This window comes from Hakea prostrata, chromosome 8 (genome assembly GCF_041222555.1).
Source record: "Hakea prostrata isolate BN-2017 chromosome 8, UWA_Hpros_2, whole genome shotgun sequence".
NCBI lineage: Eukaryota > Viridiplantae > Streptophyta > Magnoliopsida > Proteales > Proteaceae > Hakea > Hakea prostrata.
Window position 1 is genome coordinate 43456788 of NC_142607.1, and position 18701 is coordinate 43475488.

General features: G+C 37.5%; 1 protein-coding gene across 1 annotated transcript; it reads left to right on the top strand.

Moving 5' to 3' along the window:
- The first annotated feature begins 5031 nt into the window (after positions 1 to 5031).
- On the top strand, positions 5032 to 18513 carry LOC149008022 (vacuolar-sorting receptor 1-like). Its single transcript, XM_089164811.1, is given in 13 exon segments — positions 5032 to 5687; positions 6264 to 6565; positions 6567 to 6957; positions 7434 to 7522; positions 7620 to 7689; positions 7787 to 7870; positions 11055 to 11131; positions 11373 to 11454; positions 16207 to 16289; positions 16455 to 16521; positions 17484 to 17612; positions 17876 to 17982; positions 18117 to 18513. Coding segments are annotated over 13 exon segments (1866 nt in total). The 5' UTR covers positions 5032 to 5401; the 3' UTR covers positions 18216 to 18513.
- The last annotated feature ends 188 nt before the right edge of the window (positions 18514 to 18701 follow it).

Genomic DNA, 18701 nt, shown 5'->3' on the forward strand with positions numbered 1-18701 from the left:
AAATCTTGATGGTTCCGTAGCTCGATATAAAGCACGTTTAGTAGCTAAGGGCTATACTCAAGTCAGTGGGGTGGATTATTTTGATATCTACTCACGGTCTGCCATCTAACCACGATTAGAATTCTTCTTGCTTTGGCATCTATTGAGCACTATGTTGTGCATCAAATGGATGTAAAAACAGCCTTTCTCAATGGAGACCTAATTGAAGAAATTTACATGAACCAGCATAAAGGGTATGTCATGAAAGGTGTCAAACATAAAGTTTGTAAACTAAACAAATCTTTATATGGTCTTAAACAAGCACCTAAATTATGGCATCAAAAATTTGACAAAACAGTAAAGAGCTTTAGGTTTCAAACTAGTAACTCTGATAAATGCCTTTACAATAAGTATATGTCGAATAAGGTTGTAATTATTTGCTTGTATGTAGAGCGACATGCTGATTCTTGGTTACGGATCATTGCGTAGTGAGTGACATCAAAGAAACCTTAGCTAAAGAATTTGACATGACGGATCTTGGTGTTATAGACATCATTCTTGGTATGAAAGTAAGTTTTTCTGAGCAAGGAATTACCCTTAGCCAGTCCAGTTATATCGAAAAACTACTTTCTAGATGGGGATATAGTGAATGCAAACTGGTAGAAACACCATATGATTATAACAAAAAGCTTATACCGAATACTGGTAAAGCTATGAATCAGTCAGAATATTCTAAACTGATTGGTAGTCTCATGTATGCAATGAGTTGCACTAGGCCGACATAGCCTATCCGATGAGGCATCTTTGAGTCGCTTCACATGTAATCCTAGTACAGAGCACTGGACTACCATTGAAAGGTTAATGAGATATCTTAAGGGTACTACAAACTATAACCTTTGCTATACTGGACATCCTCCAATTTTGGAAGGATATTCTGATGCATCATGGTGCTCAGACAAAGGAAACAACAAATCCACTAGTGGTTATATATTTACACTAGGTGGAGCAGCTGTTGCGTGGAAATCTAAGAGACAGACTTGCATTGCTCTGAGCTCTATGGAATCATAATTATATGCTCTAGCCTCAGCAGGAGATGAGGCAGAGTGGATAAGAGATTTGATCCTGGATATTCCATTGGTTAACTTGAAGGTAACTTCTTTGAGTTTGTTCTGTGATAATCAAGCAACGACAATGATAGCTAATAACTCACTCTATAATAGTAAGAGGAGACAAATTAGGCTAAGACAGGCCGTGCTGAATTATCTTATTGAACAAGGAGTGATCTCTTTGATTGATGTAAGATCAAAGAAGAATATGGCAGATGCCCTTACAAAGGGATTAGACAAAGATCGAACATTCAAAACTGTGGGGGAAATGGGGTTAAAGACCACATAGGTAGGTCTTAATCCAAAATTCTATGTTATTTTGAAATGTTTCGAATATGATCTAGCCATTGTTAGCATTCATGACAATGTACATATTTCAGATAATTTGGTAAGATTGTGAAGTATAAAGCTTTGTGAAGTCATTCCACTTTGATGATGTAACAACCTTTATATGAAGCTTGATTACCTTATTATTCCAAACAAGAAATATGGAAATTGTTAAATATGTTTCAATGATATTATTGTTATCTATATATCATTCCACATCTGATGATATGTCTTCCATAGAAAGATTTGTCATTCCAATTTTGATGATACAATCAACAACTATGTTGGACAAGATGATTATAACATTCCAAATAGAAACATGGTATGGTTCTTGGTAAAAGAAACCATTTAGATCTTGTTATTGTATAGAAACTTGATGAGAATGCAAATGTTCTTTCAGTCATTATGTGGAAATGTACTAAGTTCTTTTAGTAGAACTAGATACTTGTATATATATTGTCTAAATGATTGGATTCATTTTCTTATGAAATTCATTGACAATTTACAGGAAATGACGAAAATGGAGAGCAACTTAATCTGGAGCTCGACGAGAATGATTTACTTGATGAGTAAAATCGCTTAAGGCTAGAAGGAACTATTAATTGTCCATACAAATTAAATAGTTTATGTAGAACCTTAAATTTGATTTGATTTTGTTTAGATTGATTCTAAAACTAATGATTCTATTTTAAAGTATTCATTTGAATTTAATTGGATATTATTCAATTTGGAAAGTTATGAATGATTCTGTATTGAGTTTGAACATTACATTTCTGGGACTAATCCTAGAGCCATATGTAGAACATAGGAGGAGATTGTTGAGGTATTTGAGTCATACCCAATTAGGTTGAGGTACTCAAGTTATACCCAACTTATTGTTGAAGTATTTGGGTCATACTCAACTTATGTTCTAATATGAGCCATCAGATTAGTTACGATCTAACGGTGTAATGGGCCTTGTAGGAGAGTCCAATTACCAATAGAATTCAGTATTTATTCTATAAATACTAGCTGGAAGCAGCGATCTGGGTATTCCAAACTAGATACTCAGGGTGTAATGCTTTAAGCAACCTCGTGCTTAAACCCTAACCCCACAACAACCACCCCCAACCAAAAAAACACTTTCATCCGGAAAAAAAATTTTTAAAAAAGTATTAAATTAACATCCACACCTTAAAATCCTACCCCAGGGCCCCAATATATTACACCGAGGAAGATAGCCAGTCTTAGGAGTTCCATCCAAACTTAAATATTAGCTAATACCTGTGAGTTTTTCCCCAACTTGAAGAGGATATATTTCTGTATTCACATCTAGCTGCATTTACATATTGAACTGCTCACTCCGTGCTTCCATGTGAGAAACTACAGAAACATATATAACAAAAACGTAGCATTAAGCATTATAATAACCTGGGCCGCCTCTAAAACATAAAAACCAGACCACAATAGGATGGAGCAATTCACTGAATAGGAAATGCAACAACAAAATGGGGTGGGAATTTGAGACATTATCCTAGCATGCAAGGCGGCACTCCTGTACCCTGTATGGTACCACAACAGAGAATCTCCTAGCACCAATAAATATGAGTAAGTGAGACTCGTAGCTGCCTGCCTGAGCACTAAAAAGCTTCTTTTGGTTGTAAGCTTTCCAATGCAGAGGAGTCCTATAGAAGCAGAATTTAGGTTTTAGATGAACAACACACTTCAGGTAAGCAATTCTAACAGTGAAGAATATAAAACAGAGAGAAAGAACCAATTTTCAATTACAAAATAAATATAATTTAATAAACAACAATCAATTCATAACCAATTTCAGATTATAAAAACATTTCAAGCATCAATTTCATGCATACAACATACAATATGCAAAAGCCCTAAATTAATTTAAGAGAGAGAATCAATTTCTGACATCCAAGAATTAGAAATACAAGAAACTCCAATAGTCGAACACTCAAGTGACCCAAACTGAGTTTTGGATCACAATTTCTTACAATAAATTGGGGGTTTTTGTTGCAATCAACCTTAATTAGGACTAGGAATGAAAACCCTAAAGAAATTAGGTCAAACCCTAAGTTAGGGTTTAGGGAAAATTAGGAATTTTAGTGCACAACCACCGAATTAGAGAAAAGCTTGAAATAGAGAGCAAGATTCAACCAGAATAAAGACAGAGGATCACTCGATTGAAACATTCAAGAACATAAGATCATATCAGACAAGGAACCTACCAAAAAACACAGTTTTGAAGCTAATATGTTGAGAAATTCATACCTTATTGCAGCAGAATTAACATAGAAAATAAATCAAAAGCAAGACACATAATATTTTTACTTGGTTCGGTCATGTAGACCTACATCCAAGGATGAGTTCATTGCACTATCAAATATCAAAGAAAGGACTACAACTCAAAGAAAATCCCAAGGGGTGGCTCAGTTAGCAAAGCCCAACGCTTCCACGTAGGAGGTCAGAGTTCGAATTCCCTCGGGGCCAGGGGCGAAGCCCCACCTATATTAATTATATAAAAAGCGCCTTGAGGATGTAGTCGTGGTGCGCGCAAGCTGCCCCGGATGAACCTCATTTCCACACAAAAAAAAAAAAAAAAAATTAAAATTAAAATCAAATTCTACAAAAAAAAATCATATTTCAAAACATGCACGTGCTAGTATGTGAAAAGACCATAAAGCCCCTAACACATAACAACAAAACCATTCCCCTATATATGTGAAAAGACCATAAAGCGCCTAACACATAACAACAAAAACCATGGTAGAAGAGGAGCAAAACAGAGAACGAGAGCGAGACAGAGCGAAAGAGATAAGCCAAAGTTGGATTTACCTGGGTCCCGAAGGTTGAAGAGACCGAGTTTCTGGTTCGTGTAGGTTGAAGCCACTTCCCTAGTCGAACAGCTCTCAGGAATTGCAGGTTCGAGCTTAGAGTTGCAGCTGCAAGTTCTCGAGTACGTGTTCTCCCCACAAATGAAAATTGTCTTTCATTCCCGAGAACGTAAAATAAACTTTAAAAGAACGTTTCTTAAAATCATGTCTAGGACCGGTTCGCTTTGTATGCGAATCAGCGAATGAACCGACTATGTTTCTGTACGAAAATACCCTTCACTGTCCAGAAAGAGGGCATGTTTGGTAACAAGGAGAAAGGTACTCGCACGGCTTCTTAAGTAACCAAGTGTTCCAGATTTCTCAGAGTCCAAGATAACTTAAAAGCACGTGATTTGCATGTACTGGCTGATCCACACGTGGGCAACCAGATGTGGGTCCCAATATTACTTTGTCCGTGCCTTTGATTTTTTATGATGATCACCTACTTCTCAGTACGGGCATTTGCCATTGGCCCCCACCTCGGGATATCAATCCAAGGGGTTCCTTCACATCTAATAAACCACATATGTAGGGCCCAGATGGATAATATGTCGAATTTTCCTTTTCTGGTGATTAATAATTTGGATAATAAGGAATAAATTTAATTGAACTGTTTCTCGTTATGAATGACTCAATGGCCCTTTTAGTTATGAAAGAGTTCTTTCTCTGTTGAAAGTAGAAACTAAACAATTTGTTGCGAGGAAATAGGCATCAGATAAGATTCAATTCCTTAGCACATAAGTAATATATCCGTAGAGGATATATATATATAAACACACAAAACAAAAACATATTTTTTACAACCCATCCCTTTTTTGTTTCTTCATGATTGCACATTTGTCAGAGGGAGCCTTGTACATCTTTTATCATCTAATAATTCAGCTGAAGATCTACAAAATTTGAGTTAGAATTTCTTCGATAAGAGTTTTGTGATTTTGGAACTTTCTTCATCTGGGTTGCTTTGATTTCTCTTTTTTCGGGTGAATCTGTATTTCAGGGTTGTTAATTGATATTTGGCAATCATTATTGATCTGATTCTTCCCATTTGATCGATTTGTCGAGGGGAAGAACAAGGGGAAGGAAGCAGTGTTGGCTTGGATTATCTGGATTGATTGCAAGATGAGGGAAAAGTTAGGGTTTTTTGTTTGGGTTTTGTTTCTCTTAGGCTCTTGTTACGGTAAATTTGTAGTGGAGAAGAACAGCTTACGGGTTACTTCGCCAGATTCGTTGAAAGGTGTCTATGAATGTGCGATTGGAAATTTCGGTGTTCCGCAGTATGGAGGAACCATGGTCGGTACTGTCGTTTATCCGAAAACGAATCAAAAAGCATGTAAGACCTTCGACGACGAGTCTTTCAAATCGAAGCCTGGAGGCCTTCCAACCTTCCTTCTCGCTGATAGAGGAGGTGAGCCCTGTTTCGTTGATGTATAGAACCAAATTTTTTATTATGAAATTGTCGAACTAGTTTTGCTCTCTTTTGGTTTTAATTGCTGCTTTTGATATTAGGTTCCTTTTACCATTCCTTTTCGGCCGAAGCAACCAGAAGCTGTTATAGTTGATCTATGTCTTTCATTTTTATATTATTTAAAATATGGTTCTCGGGATCTTCTTTTATTTTGCCTACTTAATGATTGGTCTGTTGAATTTTGGATTAGATATGGTCGCTGATATCTTTGCAATTATTGCGTTTTTAACTTCATTTTAGGAATATGGTTAGTTAATGTTGCATTAAATATCAAACCTTTATTTCATTTCTGGGCTGTAGTTGCTTAATTCTAGTTAAGTGCCCTAAAATGTGTTGTATTATGGTAATCTTTAGCCTGGTTGTCAATTCCAGTATCTGGGTCCTCTGGATTGGGTTTTAGTTTGTGTTGCCGAGCTTTATAGTGGATTCGGGTTTCTACTTAGTAGTGATTGTCATGCATGATTCAAAACCCTGTTGCAAGTTTTCTTCTTACTGGAAAGGTCGCTATGTTGGCAGATTGTTACTTCACGTTGAAAGCATGGAATGCACAGAAGGCTGGGGCTGCTGCTATTCTTGTCACAGATGATAAGATAGAGCCTTTGATAACCATGGACACACCAGAAGAGGAGAATTCGAGAGCTGATTATCTGCCGAGTATCAATATTCCCTCCGCACTTATTAGCAAGACCTTTGGGGACAGCATCAAGAAAGCTATATCTTCTGGGGAAATGATAAACCTAAATTTGGATTGGAGGGAGGCACTGCCTCACCCAGATGACAGGGTTGAATATGAATTCTGGACAAATAGTAATGACGAAGTGCGGGCCTAAGTGTGACAGCCAAATTGAATTTGTCAAGAACTTCAAAGGTGCAGCCCAGATTCTTGAGAAGGGAGGTTACACTCAGTTTACTCCCCACTACATCACTTGGTATTGCCCAGAAGCTTTTAGCTTGAGCAGGCAGTGCAAGTCTCAGTGTATTAACCATGGAAGGTACTGTGCCCCAGATCCTGAACAAGACTTCAGTAGAGGTTATGATGGAAAGGATGTTGTTGTTCAGAACTTGCGGCAGGTTTGTTTGTATAAGGTTGCAAATGAAAGCGGCAAACCATGGCTTTGGTGGGATTATGTCACCGACTTCTCAATCCGGTGCCCGATGAAAGAGAAGAAGTATACCAAGGAGTGTGCAGACAATGTCATCAAGTCTCTTGGTATCTTTTGAACTTTTTTTCTTACTCATGAAAGGAAAAACTTTAATACAAGAGATAATATGTGCCTGTGTCACGTGGGTGCTGTTTTCAGCCATATCTGTGTTGGATTTTCTTGGTACTTGTGCATAGATGGTTGCATTTCCATTGGTGTGGGGTGTCTTATTTTGTTATTTATGTTTCTTGATCCGAAATGGACTGTCTAGTCATTCCTACTACTGATGATCCTGTCGGGTCTGGTGTCTCGCATCTACTGAGAGTATGTGATATTTCTACTGACCGCTACCTCCTGGTTTTGCGGAGGAGCATTTCATAGTTGCACTAGTTCGGGACCTTGGCTAGTCAAAACTGGAAACAGAGAATGCTGCTTTAATTTTTAATTTAGTTCCTGATGCTCTTTTAATGCAATAATAATTGACAGTTATTTGCGGGTTTTATTTGGAAGCACTCTGTAAGATATGGTGGTTGTATTTTAACAGGTCTTGATCTTCACAAGATAGACAAATGCATTGGAGACTCTGAGGCAGATGAAGAGAATCCAGTGCTCAAAGCTGAACAAGATGCACAGGTTAGTTTCACTACTGTTGCATGTACAGTCATAATGTTATTTTAACTTAGAACTGAGTTAATGCTGAATCCTGACCTGTAATTTATTCTGGTTTCAGATTGGAAAAGGCTCTCGAGGAGATGTGACTATATTGCCAACTCTTGTTATCAACAACAGACAATATAGAGGTTTGGATAATTTCAGGGGCTTCTTTTGAGTATATCAATTTCAGCCTATTATTAGACATGAGTTATATAATTAATATGTTTCATTTGTCTGGTTTAGGGAAGTTGGACAAAGGAGCAGTTCTTAAAGCCATCTGTTCTGGTTTCCAGGAGACTACTGAGCCAGCTGTTTGTTTAAGTGATGGTGAGATGAAGCTGTCACTATTGTTTCCTTCTTTGTTTATCTAGAATCTAGATTTGAATTAATAAGGAGTGCTGTCATACAAAGTTAGAGATATTCGATAAACTTGCATTTTAAGTCCATCAATTTGACCTATTCTTTGGCCGGCTATTGCTTAGGGACATCCTTGGAATCACCCAAGTTAGACATTCAGGGCAAATGGTTGATTTGTATACTTGTAGACATTCAGATATCCACTTCGTTTTGGGTGTGAAATTTTTTTGACCATTAGGTTTGGATTTCCAAATTTGTCTTCAGGTTTAATGGCCATACTGATGTAGGAGTGTAGGACAGCCCTAGGAACTAGGATATTCCGATATTCTACAACGGACAGGTTCCAAACTATCTAGGAGACTAGGACATTAGGAGGGGTTAGGGGAGGGGTTTGCACAGCAGATACCTAGGCTCACAATAAAAGAGCAATACGGAATATTATTTCTGCAAAGAAAAATATAAGTAACATGCAAAATAAAACTTACTGGTTTAGGGATGAACAAATTAGATTTATTCAATCAATCCTCATTACTAGACAAGGGAGGATAGGACATTGCGTACAATTAGATTATAAGAAATTACAGAAACAGTTCGTGGGCATTGTATTCAATTAATAAGAACATACATGAAGAATGCTCAATCCCAATATCCAAACCTATACTAACATCTGATCAAGCACCAAGTAGGAAGTAATTAAAAATGACTGTAATAATTTAACCAGCAGTCTTAAGTAAAAACAATAAAACATAACTGCAAAGAGTTTACTGTAAAGGATAGAAAGTGACAGTAAATAGCAAAGATAAAACAGGGATCAGGGAAATAAAAATTGCAAAAACTAATTCTGCTGCTAGTATTTTTGACAGAAAAAGAAGAGGGACAGGGAAGGAGGAGAAAAGAAATACTAGCAGAAAATGGGACTGCTGTGGAGTAGGGGAGAAAAGAGGAGGGGTGAGAAAGGAAGGACTAAAGAGAGGGAGGCAGAAAATCTTCTGCCATAAGGGGTATATGTAGGAGAGAAGAGGGGATAAAAGAGAACAGAGAAGAATTATTTTGGCAGAAAAAAGAAGCAGGCCTGCTATAAGTTTTGAGAGAAAAAGGAGAAAAGAGACGAGAATAAAACAGAGGGGATCAGGCAAAGGAAATGCCAATTCTAGGTGGGGAAAGGTTGCAGGATATTCAGGCTCAAAAGGAAGTCAAAATAGGGGGAAGAAGCTTACCTGCCGAGAGGGAGAGGGAAGAGAGTTCTGCAAGAGAGAGAGAGAGGGTTGCGGCTGTGCTTCCCTTTTTTTTTCTTCCTTCTTTCCAATTATTTTTCATTCCCCACTTTGGAGCTTGAGATGTGCATTAAATAAAATATTCCTTTTTTAAATAATCGTTAATGAATAAATGGAAAGTCCTAAACTATTTTCAGGCTCAAAAGGAAGTTGAAAGAGAGGGAAGAAGATGACCTGCTGAGAGGGAGAGGGAAGAGAGTTCTTCCATAGAGAGAGAGAGTTGCGTCCATGCTTCTTTTGTTCTCCCCTTCTTTCCAATTATTTTTCATTCCCCTCCCTTTGGAGTTTTAGATGTCAGTTAAATAAAATATTCCCTTTCTAAATAACCCTTAATGAATAAATGGAAAGTCAAACTATCTTACAATAAAATTGAACCAAACATATGAACTAATGTAGCAAAACTTTCTAAACTACCCTTACAATAAAATAAAATCCAAGACATGACTAAGGTGACAAAGAAAAAAGGTTTGGACTATGGTCCGAAGGATCCAGGTGACCCTCTATTGGTAAATCTCCTCGTACGCCTCGCTGAACCAAGCTAAAAGGTTCCTAGATGGTCGCCTTTGTCTCTAGTAGTAGTGAGTGATGGGTGGATATGTGATGTGCCCATCACATACTCAAGTTTATTGAGACCTGGATGGCTTTGGAATATTGACCTTGTTCATTGATATTCCTCTTCTCTTTTTTTTCTCCTCCCCCCCCCCCCCAATTTCCTGTTTACTTAGTAATTAAGGTGCGAAATTTCGGTGAATTTCGCCGGTTCACACTGGGCGAACTAGGCGAACCCTGCAAAATTCGCCAAAATTTCGCTGATTTTAAAGTCATTTCAATCATTTGCTTTGTGGGTTATTTAATTGACCGGACAGTCGGACACATTACCCAAGTTCCCTACTTCCCTACCCCATTAATAATTAATTAATTAATTATTTAAAAACTGAATGGTGAGTCGGTGACATTGACACCTGAATACAGCAAAAGTTAGCATTAAATGTGTGTCTGGAAGAATATTAAAAAACAAAAAAAATGGAAGAGTGAACAGTTGCTTTGCGTGTAGGAGAAGTGATATTCCTTCTATCGTTTTTCACGGTGCTTGCAGCTTTAAGAGAGAGTGAAAGTAAAGATGAAGACGGCTAACGAAGACGACGAGAATAGAATGAAATTTTTTGAATACCAAAAGAGGGGTAACAACTAAGAACAGCTTGAATGCTTCCCCAAAAACCTTCTCTCGCGTGCTTTGATGAATATGATCAGAGTTGAGTTATTACTTGCAGGATGAAGGCGGAAGCTTCAACGGTGGTTCCGGTAACCCATTAAACCCTCCGAGCGTCAAAGCAGCAACTGTAGTAGTCAAGATGACAGTTCCAGCTGCGTTCTTGATATTCCGAATAACAGAGTTTTTCTCTCCTCCAGTCGATGAAACGCCATTAGCAGACACCCTAAGTTGACAAGAAGAGCAGCGGAATATCGTCGATATTGCCTGTATTTCGCCGAATCACCGGAATATCGTCGATATTCCGGTGATATAATGTAAAGTCGGTCTCGGTGGTGGTTTCGGTTCGCCCACCACCGAGATGGGCGAAATTCGCCGAACTATCATTCCATGTTAGTAATCTGGTCCTAGAAAGTTTACAACTTTACCCTTTATTTGTAGCCACATTTCTGAATTTAGAATCCAAAAGCAAATGAAACATAGCAACACTCTGTGGGAGGACAATGTTGGAAGGGGAGCCAGATCTTTAATAATGTAATAGAAGTTGGGATTTTCTGAATGGAAGTCATTGTGAGATGGAGCATAGATTCATTTATTGTGCTAAGGTTCCTTGATATAGACTTTTAAATGGGCACCTCTTTCTTATGTTTCTTTGTTTGGATATCTGCAGGAATAGAAACAAATGAATGCTTGGAAAACAATGGTGGATGCTGGCAGGATAAAGCTGCTAACATTACTGCTTGCAAGGTACTCAACCTCTTTATCTACATAATGATACTATTCATCACAGAAGGAAAATGGATGCCTTCTTGAAAATATTTCCATTTTTCATAGACAAGTCAGGCATGTGTCTGGAAGGAGTTTCATATGGTCAATTGTTTTTGTTTTTTTATGATCTGGTGGTGATAATCAGTGTGCAGAGTCTCTCTGGGCCAGAGGTGGTCTCTTATTGCGAGTTATCTAATTTTCTGTTTGGGTTCTCTTGCAGGATACTTTTCGGGGAAGAGTGTGTGAATGTCCTGTTGTGCAAGGTGTAAGGTTTGTGGGTGATGGTTATGCCCATTGTGAAGGTAAACACCAGATCAGAGAATATGTGTTTCATATTTTTATGTAATGCTTCTAGTTTTTGGAAATTTTAGACCATAGGCTACAAATTTCCTCTTCCACATTCTACATATGATGAAACAAAACTTTTGTAGTTTCCTAGGAGTCTTTGTTGTGGTACCATGCGGTCAGTGCATGGTTTTAGCATTATTGCAGGACATCTTTTGATTGGATGATTTGCATGGTTCCACTGTTGGTGGAAAGTGGCAATCAGATGGTTTTATTCACAATAATACATGCGTCTCACTTTTTTTGGTCTTGAAATTGTATTGGTCAATGAATCATGATGCGGGATCTGTTTCAGTTGATGGAATCCTGTATAGGAGCTGTGGTTAGATGATTTAGGAAGATGAGAGAAAAGATTATGTACAGGCTCTACAGAAGATAAGTTAGTAGAGAGCAAGCACATTGTGTTTGCGGGCTGTGTTCTGGCTTGAGGGTCTTCTCCATGATTTGGACTTGCATATTTGGCACCTAGCTTGTTGAAATTGATCATGTCATCAAGAGAAAAATGGAGCAATGACATATGTTGCATTCCTTTGTGAAATTTAGTGAGTAATTAGCCAATGTCCTCACAGAAGGATAAAGTTGCAACATGTTCCATCTGATTTTGTACAAGTTGACCATGTATGATATTCTATGAACCAATTTGAGGTGGACTATTTTAATATAGGGCGTGTGGTAGTTTGGTCCCCATGGTCCTTATGTTGTAACCGTACTGATGTAGTCTCAAATGAATGAGAGGAAGGTCTTCCAAGATCTTCTATGAGAACCTAACTCATATGGGGTGGATAGGTTTGATTTTGAGGAAAGAAGATTATGTTAGGGTCATATGGTCAGAAGTATCGTGCTTCTAAATGATGTCTAGGGTATCATAGGTACTTGGCTCATGGGAAGTATAGAAGTTTCTTGAGAGAGAAAATGGAGTCTATAGGGTGTCAAATGGGCTGAAACTTGGGGAGAATGTAGGTAATAACATTGGATATAATCAGAACAGTTAGATTTGTGTAGATCTGACCTTGAATATTGAGTGCATTTGAAAGTTCAAAAATTCAAGAAAATAATTAAAAAATAAAAAAGGTGATAGGAAGGGGAATGGAGTGTAGGCTGCAAATAGCCAAATAATTGGATCTGGGGAGCCTTGTAGAGAATGGAATGGCTTTGTGAAGGCTGTCTATTCAGCCATAGCAGTTATCTGCCTTGATCTCACAGGAGTTGAACTCTTGGAGTTTCCCTGTCCAAGGTGGACATAACCCGTAATGTACCAGGGGTGCTAGCAAGATCACACACAAAAGCACTCAAGCTTGAAAGGAAAATAATCTTTTAATAGTCTATTATAATAGATAAGGGGTTATTTATACCCTTACATAAGAAGTCCTAATGAAATTAAAATAGGGCTGCAGCTAGCCTACTTCTAGTTGAGTAACCAAGTCTAATTGTGGGCTGCCTATACATGGATTTTAAGGTGGAAAATAAAATTGGCTTCAAATAAAAGACTAACAACCTGGATGTCCTTGGTGCCCCTGACTTAAGGTTATGCAGAATTACTAAACTACAATTGAAATTACTAACTGTAAAGAAAACCTTAGTGTTGAGAACAGTAATGACTTTTAGTGCTGTGGGGCAGCAAGTTTGAGGGCCCTAGTTAGGGCTGATCTGCATCGCTGACTTGTTATCATTTTATAATAAATAAAGGGGCTAGTCTCTGTCTAAAGAGTCTGAACACGTGTTAAAATTTTGCAAATCTCAACAAATGCCTTGCTTTGATACCACATGTTGTAGAAATATTCACACAAGTAGGGTGGTTGACGTAAAAGAAGCATTAAGATAGATGAAACTAGGCAAGGTGTTAGGCCTGGACAAAGTACCTGTAGAAGTCTGGAAGAACATAGGACTTTGTGGTTTATTTTGACTAAGAGAACTGTTTATCAAGGTTATGACCATAAAGAAAATGTCAAATGAATGGAGCAGCATTATGGGTCCCAATCTACAAAAAAGATGTTAGCATTCAGAACTGTGATAGCTATAGAAACATCATTCTTAGGAATAATGATGAAGTTATGGGAGATGGCTGTTGGAACCAACCTGAGAGGGGAAACTACAAGTGTAGGCCAAGGGCCCATGGTTGTAGAAACCATAGAAGAAAATCCGACCGAAGTTGTCAAATTTTTGGTTGAAATGTTTGCAATTTTCAAGAATGAAACGAAATTCCAATTATTTCGGAAAAGTGTCAACCGAAATTTTGGAGATTTCGACCATTTTGGAGGTTTCAACCGAAATTTCGACAATTCCAACTTGTTTTTCCTCATTTTTTGTTGATTTCTATCCCATTTTCACCTAATTTGCACGATTCCTTTTCCTTCAAACACCTTTTTTGCTCATTTTTGCCTCCAAACACCTCCTAAGCCACAACAAGTTCAAAGGAAACTTTGGCAACAATAGAATGTGAAGCATGAGCCATACCCAACAGTTCCAAACTTCCCCTTTTTTTTTCTTTTTTTTTTGTTTATGCCTTAAATGATCTTGTATTGCCTTGAAATTAATATATGTTTAGCCTAGGACTATGATCTATGATTGTGTTTTGTTAAACTTAGCTTTTTATTATTTGCTACCATTTTTTCATTTTCTGTTTTTAATAATTATTTTCTAAAATTATGTATTTTTATTTTATGTATATATGATATATAGGCTTCAACTTAATATATGTGAGATACCATCATTGATCTAGTCGGTCATTTTATTTTGTTGACTTGTTGTATATGTGTTTATGCTGATGATTCTATGCCTGTATGCAATACAGTTTGCACTTATCAGAATCAGTCATTTTCTAGTATACTTGAATGATAAATTTTCAATGATTTTTTTTTTTGGTGAAATACTAGTTCCATTGTGTTTATTTTGCTTGAAATAGGTAGTATGCAAGAATCCAAATCATTTTGAGTCCATATGAGGCCCAAAATTGAAGTTCCAATTTTCATAAAAAAAAATGTCCAGTTTTGTCCGAAATTTCAGCCTTTTGCAAGGTCTAAATTCCTGTTTCAGTTGAATTTTCTTCCTTGGTAGAAACATGCCCTAGAATCAGCTGAGCAAGGTTGTGGGATGCAATTGCTGTGAGAGTAGGCTTGGTCTGATGATGTGGTGTATTTTTTGTTGGTTTAATGTCGCATTACATGAAGCAGCCCTACTCCAAATAGAAGCATAAATGAAGAACAAAAGGACCACTTATTCACATCATTGTTCACATGGATGATGTTGCACGTCCCTATTTGACTCAAATGGGGATAGTCTTAGAAAGGTTTGTGGACAGCAAGATAATATTACATGAAGATATTAGTCTGGAGAGATTTAGAAGCGTAGTTTGGTTTCTATTTTCTTTATTGATGCATGTGGTTGAATTATAAACCCCAGTAGTTTCTACTTTTCAAGTTTCCATGCGATTCTATCATCACTGGTTACTTAGGTTAATAGTTTATATTTTCAGTTTAGAGAGATTCTGTCTCTAGTCTCTGTCTAACAATGGGGATTGATGCAACCAAAAGTGAGTTCCCTGAGGGTTTTTGTGTTAAAGTCTTCAATTCTGCTATTGCTGTCATGAAGAGCTTGGGGAAGTGGGTGATGAAGATAAGTTGCCCAACAGTCACCCCTTGGTTGAGTTGGATAATATAGGCATTGAGCTTTTGATCGCATGAGCTTACTTTGCAATTGGCCTGGTTAAGAGTGTAAAATATAGGGAGAAAGTAAGAAAACAGGACTTGCTTCATGAGTTTAGCTAGCCTTCTCTTGAGTCTTCTTCTTTCATTATTTTAATATCTTAATCAATATTCAATTTATGTTATTTTTCTAGCTAAAATTGATTTAGGCCTTTCATTTTTAGCATTTTGAGTTTTCTACATAAGTTTGTAAGGGCTACTACAGCATTGTACACGAAATTGATTAACGAGATTTTGGCTGGAGTCTCTCTGTCTGTTTGTTTCTATATGTCATGAGACTTAGATGGCCATGAGATGTGGTTCTTTTTGGTGGGATTCCAGTTGAGGTTAGATGGGATGCTTAGTCTTATGTTCTTCTCTGTCAACACACGCACAAGTGAATCCTTTGTTTTCCACCATTGTGGCTGACTGGGATTGTTGATCCTACTACTTGGATTGCCAAGTGGAAGGTGGATCTCTACTCTGATGTTTGTTCTGATTACAGAACTCTTGTTCTGATAATTTCATTTTTCTATCTCAATGATATTCACCATGATATAACTATTGCTCAAAGCCTGACCTGATACTACTCCCTAGCCACTCATTAAAACATTACTTTAGGAGCGTTTGTATCTTAGTTCCTGTTTCTTAAAATTTTGTGTTATTTCGAGGAGTTGTCAATGTTTGGGTTGTCTTGGAATCTTGTCTAGGAGGTTTTCTTTCATACCGCCAGTATTGGGTTTTCATTTTTCAGAGGATTTATTCTACTTGCCCTCAGTCTCCTAATCAATTCCTACTCTAACTCATTGCCTTGATATTCTCTTAGGCAAAATTACTGCTTTGGCTTTAATAAAAAGGAAAATCTAATGTAAAATTTGGAAAAAGCTCAGACATGCTTCAAAATAAATGGGATTCAAAAGTCATGTTCTTTTATTATATCAGATATCAGATAATACTTGATTTACAACATAAACTTTGTTATATTTGCTTTGAATTCTTCTAATTTATCTATCAATCATGTCTCTACAGCTTCAGGAGCATTACGTTGTGGAATTAACAATGGTGGATGCTGGAAGAAAACGCAAGATGGCAAGACTTTCTCTGCCTGCATGGTAAGTGGTGGTGCTTTCTCTCTCACACAACACCCATTTCCCCCCCCCCTCCCAAAAAAAATAATAATAATACCCACACATATCCACCCCTTGCCATACAGCTTCGTGTCTGAGTTGCAATGGATTGCATTTGATTTGACATGTGTTTCCAATTGAATCATGCAGGAAGACCATCCTAAGGGTTGCAAGTGTCCCCCAGGGTTCAAGGGTGATGGAGTCAATTCATGTGAAGGTACTGTGTTCTTAGTGTGCTTACATTTCTCAAATCAACTTCACGAAATTAGATTCTATTGGTAATTCGTGCTACTGAGAGACAATCCTGGTTTAATATTATAATAACCTATCATCATAGATTTTCTAAAAAGCTAATTTGGTCTCATATACTATTATTGGCATGGCATTGGTAGAAAATTATGAGATGGGCCATTTGGGAATCACACCTCAGTGATATAATTAAACGCTTATATGTCCCCTAATATTAAGATAATGAAAGATGAGGGATTATATATGTATCTCTTTTAAAATTTTTTTTTTTTTTCCAGATTCTGAGTAATGTTTTGTGGGTATGTGAAACTAATATGCCTTGCTAAGTGGATCAAGAGATTTACAGAGCTGTATAACCATCAAATTTAGCTTCTCCTTGCTAATTTCATCATTCTTTTGTCTTCTTTTTACCATCTTTTTTTCTTATTCTCCTCTTTTAAAGAAGGAAGGTACATTGGAACTTTTTAAATAGGTATATTTAGACATTCTAATATTATATTGTGCAGACGAGCACTTAATGTTTTGTAGTGGACATGGTTTGAAGGTTCTTTTTTCCTCCCTCTTTCTTCTTTCTCCTTTCTTTTTTTTTTTTTTTTTTTTTTTTTTTTTTTTCCCTCTCAAAAGTTAAATCATATTAGACACTGCCTAAAGCTATCACAATGTATTTAGAGTTGAAAGTAGCATCCCGATGTTGGAATTTTCAGCTTTTGGGTTATGATGTATCCAATGGATATCCCACAGCCCACAGAATTCAAGGTTGTGATGGGATTTTGATATTAGAGCTTCTTCAAGGTGTCACGTAGGCACCTTCTTCTTGTCTCATCTTGGTTTCCCAACCCAATCCATTTATGTTTGCTCAAGTACTGTGGTAGTTATGTGTCAGATTGTTATTGGTTGGTGCACTTTCCTGAACTTGTGGCTGTGTTTCAGATATCGATGAGTGCAAGGAAAAGGTTGCCTGCCAGTGCTCCGAATGCAAGTGTAAGAACACATATGGCAGTTATGAGTGCAGCTGCAGTGGCAATGCATTATATATGCGAGAACATGATACATGTATAGGTAAGTAGTGCAGAGATTTCCTCCATGTATTTAACTGGGGGGCGCAGTTATTCTTTGAATGCAGGAGTCAATGATCAATTTTGGAATATGGCCCATCAAATTTGTTTCAGGTGGCACTATTGTTGGTGCTTTTATACTGGAGTCTGCCAGTGTCTAACTTGGTTATGTTAATCATGCTGTTCAATATGGGGATCATATGCAATCCTAGTGGTGGTTGCTATCTCTTCTGGACAGTTTCTCATTTAACCTTTGGGAAGATGCAGGTAAAGATGCAAAGACATCAAGCAGCTGGAATGTTTTCTGGGTCATCTTCCTTGGTTTGGCGGCTGCTGCTGTTGGAGGGTATGCTGTGTACAAATACAGAATCCGGGTATGTTAGTCATTTAGGATCACTTGATTCTTCTCCTTTTCCACTGCCTATTATCTTTTGTCTTTTTTCTTTTTTTAATCATTGGGTTCATATTGTAATTATTTTATCATTGTGTTTTGTGATGTCTTGTTCAGAGGTATATGGATTCAGAGATCCGGGCGATTATGGCTCAATACATGCCATTAGATAATCAGGGAGAAACCCCTAACCATGTTTCTCACGCGGACATTTGAATGCGGTGCGGCGCTGATTCCTGTGAAGGGGCAGAAGAAGGAAAACATCTAATTGCAAGTTCAATGACCAGCACCGATGCCAATTTCTAATCTGTTTTCTGTTTGGACTCCATGGCTGCAAAGATTAGATGGGGTTCTGTCACTGCCTAAGCTAACATGTGTGGTGGTTGAATTACAACTTTAATTGTAGGCCTCTACTCGTTGGCTATACATAGTTTCCCTTGTGTACTAAATTATCAACAGGGATATTCCACTGTACTGAAGGTCTCATGGTTCAGAATTAGATGAGACTCTGCTCTCTTTTTGGTTTTTAGTCTTTGTTGGTATCCAAATATCAGCTATATTTTTTAGATTTCCTTCCCAGATTTACGCCCCCTCCCCAGGATGACAGGAACAGGATATGTGGCGTGTAATAGTGGTACTTGGTAGTGGATCTAAGCTTTTCATAGTATAATCTAATTTATCGAGCCTGGATACTACTTCTAT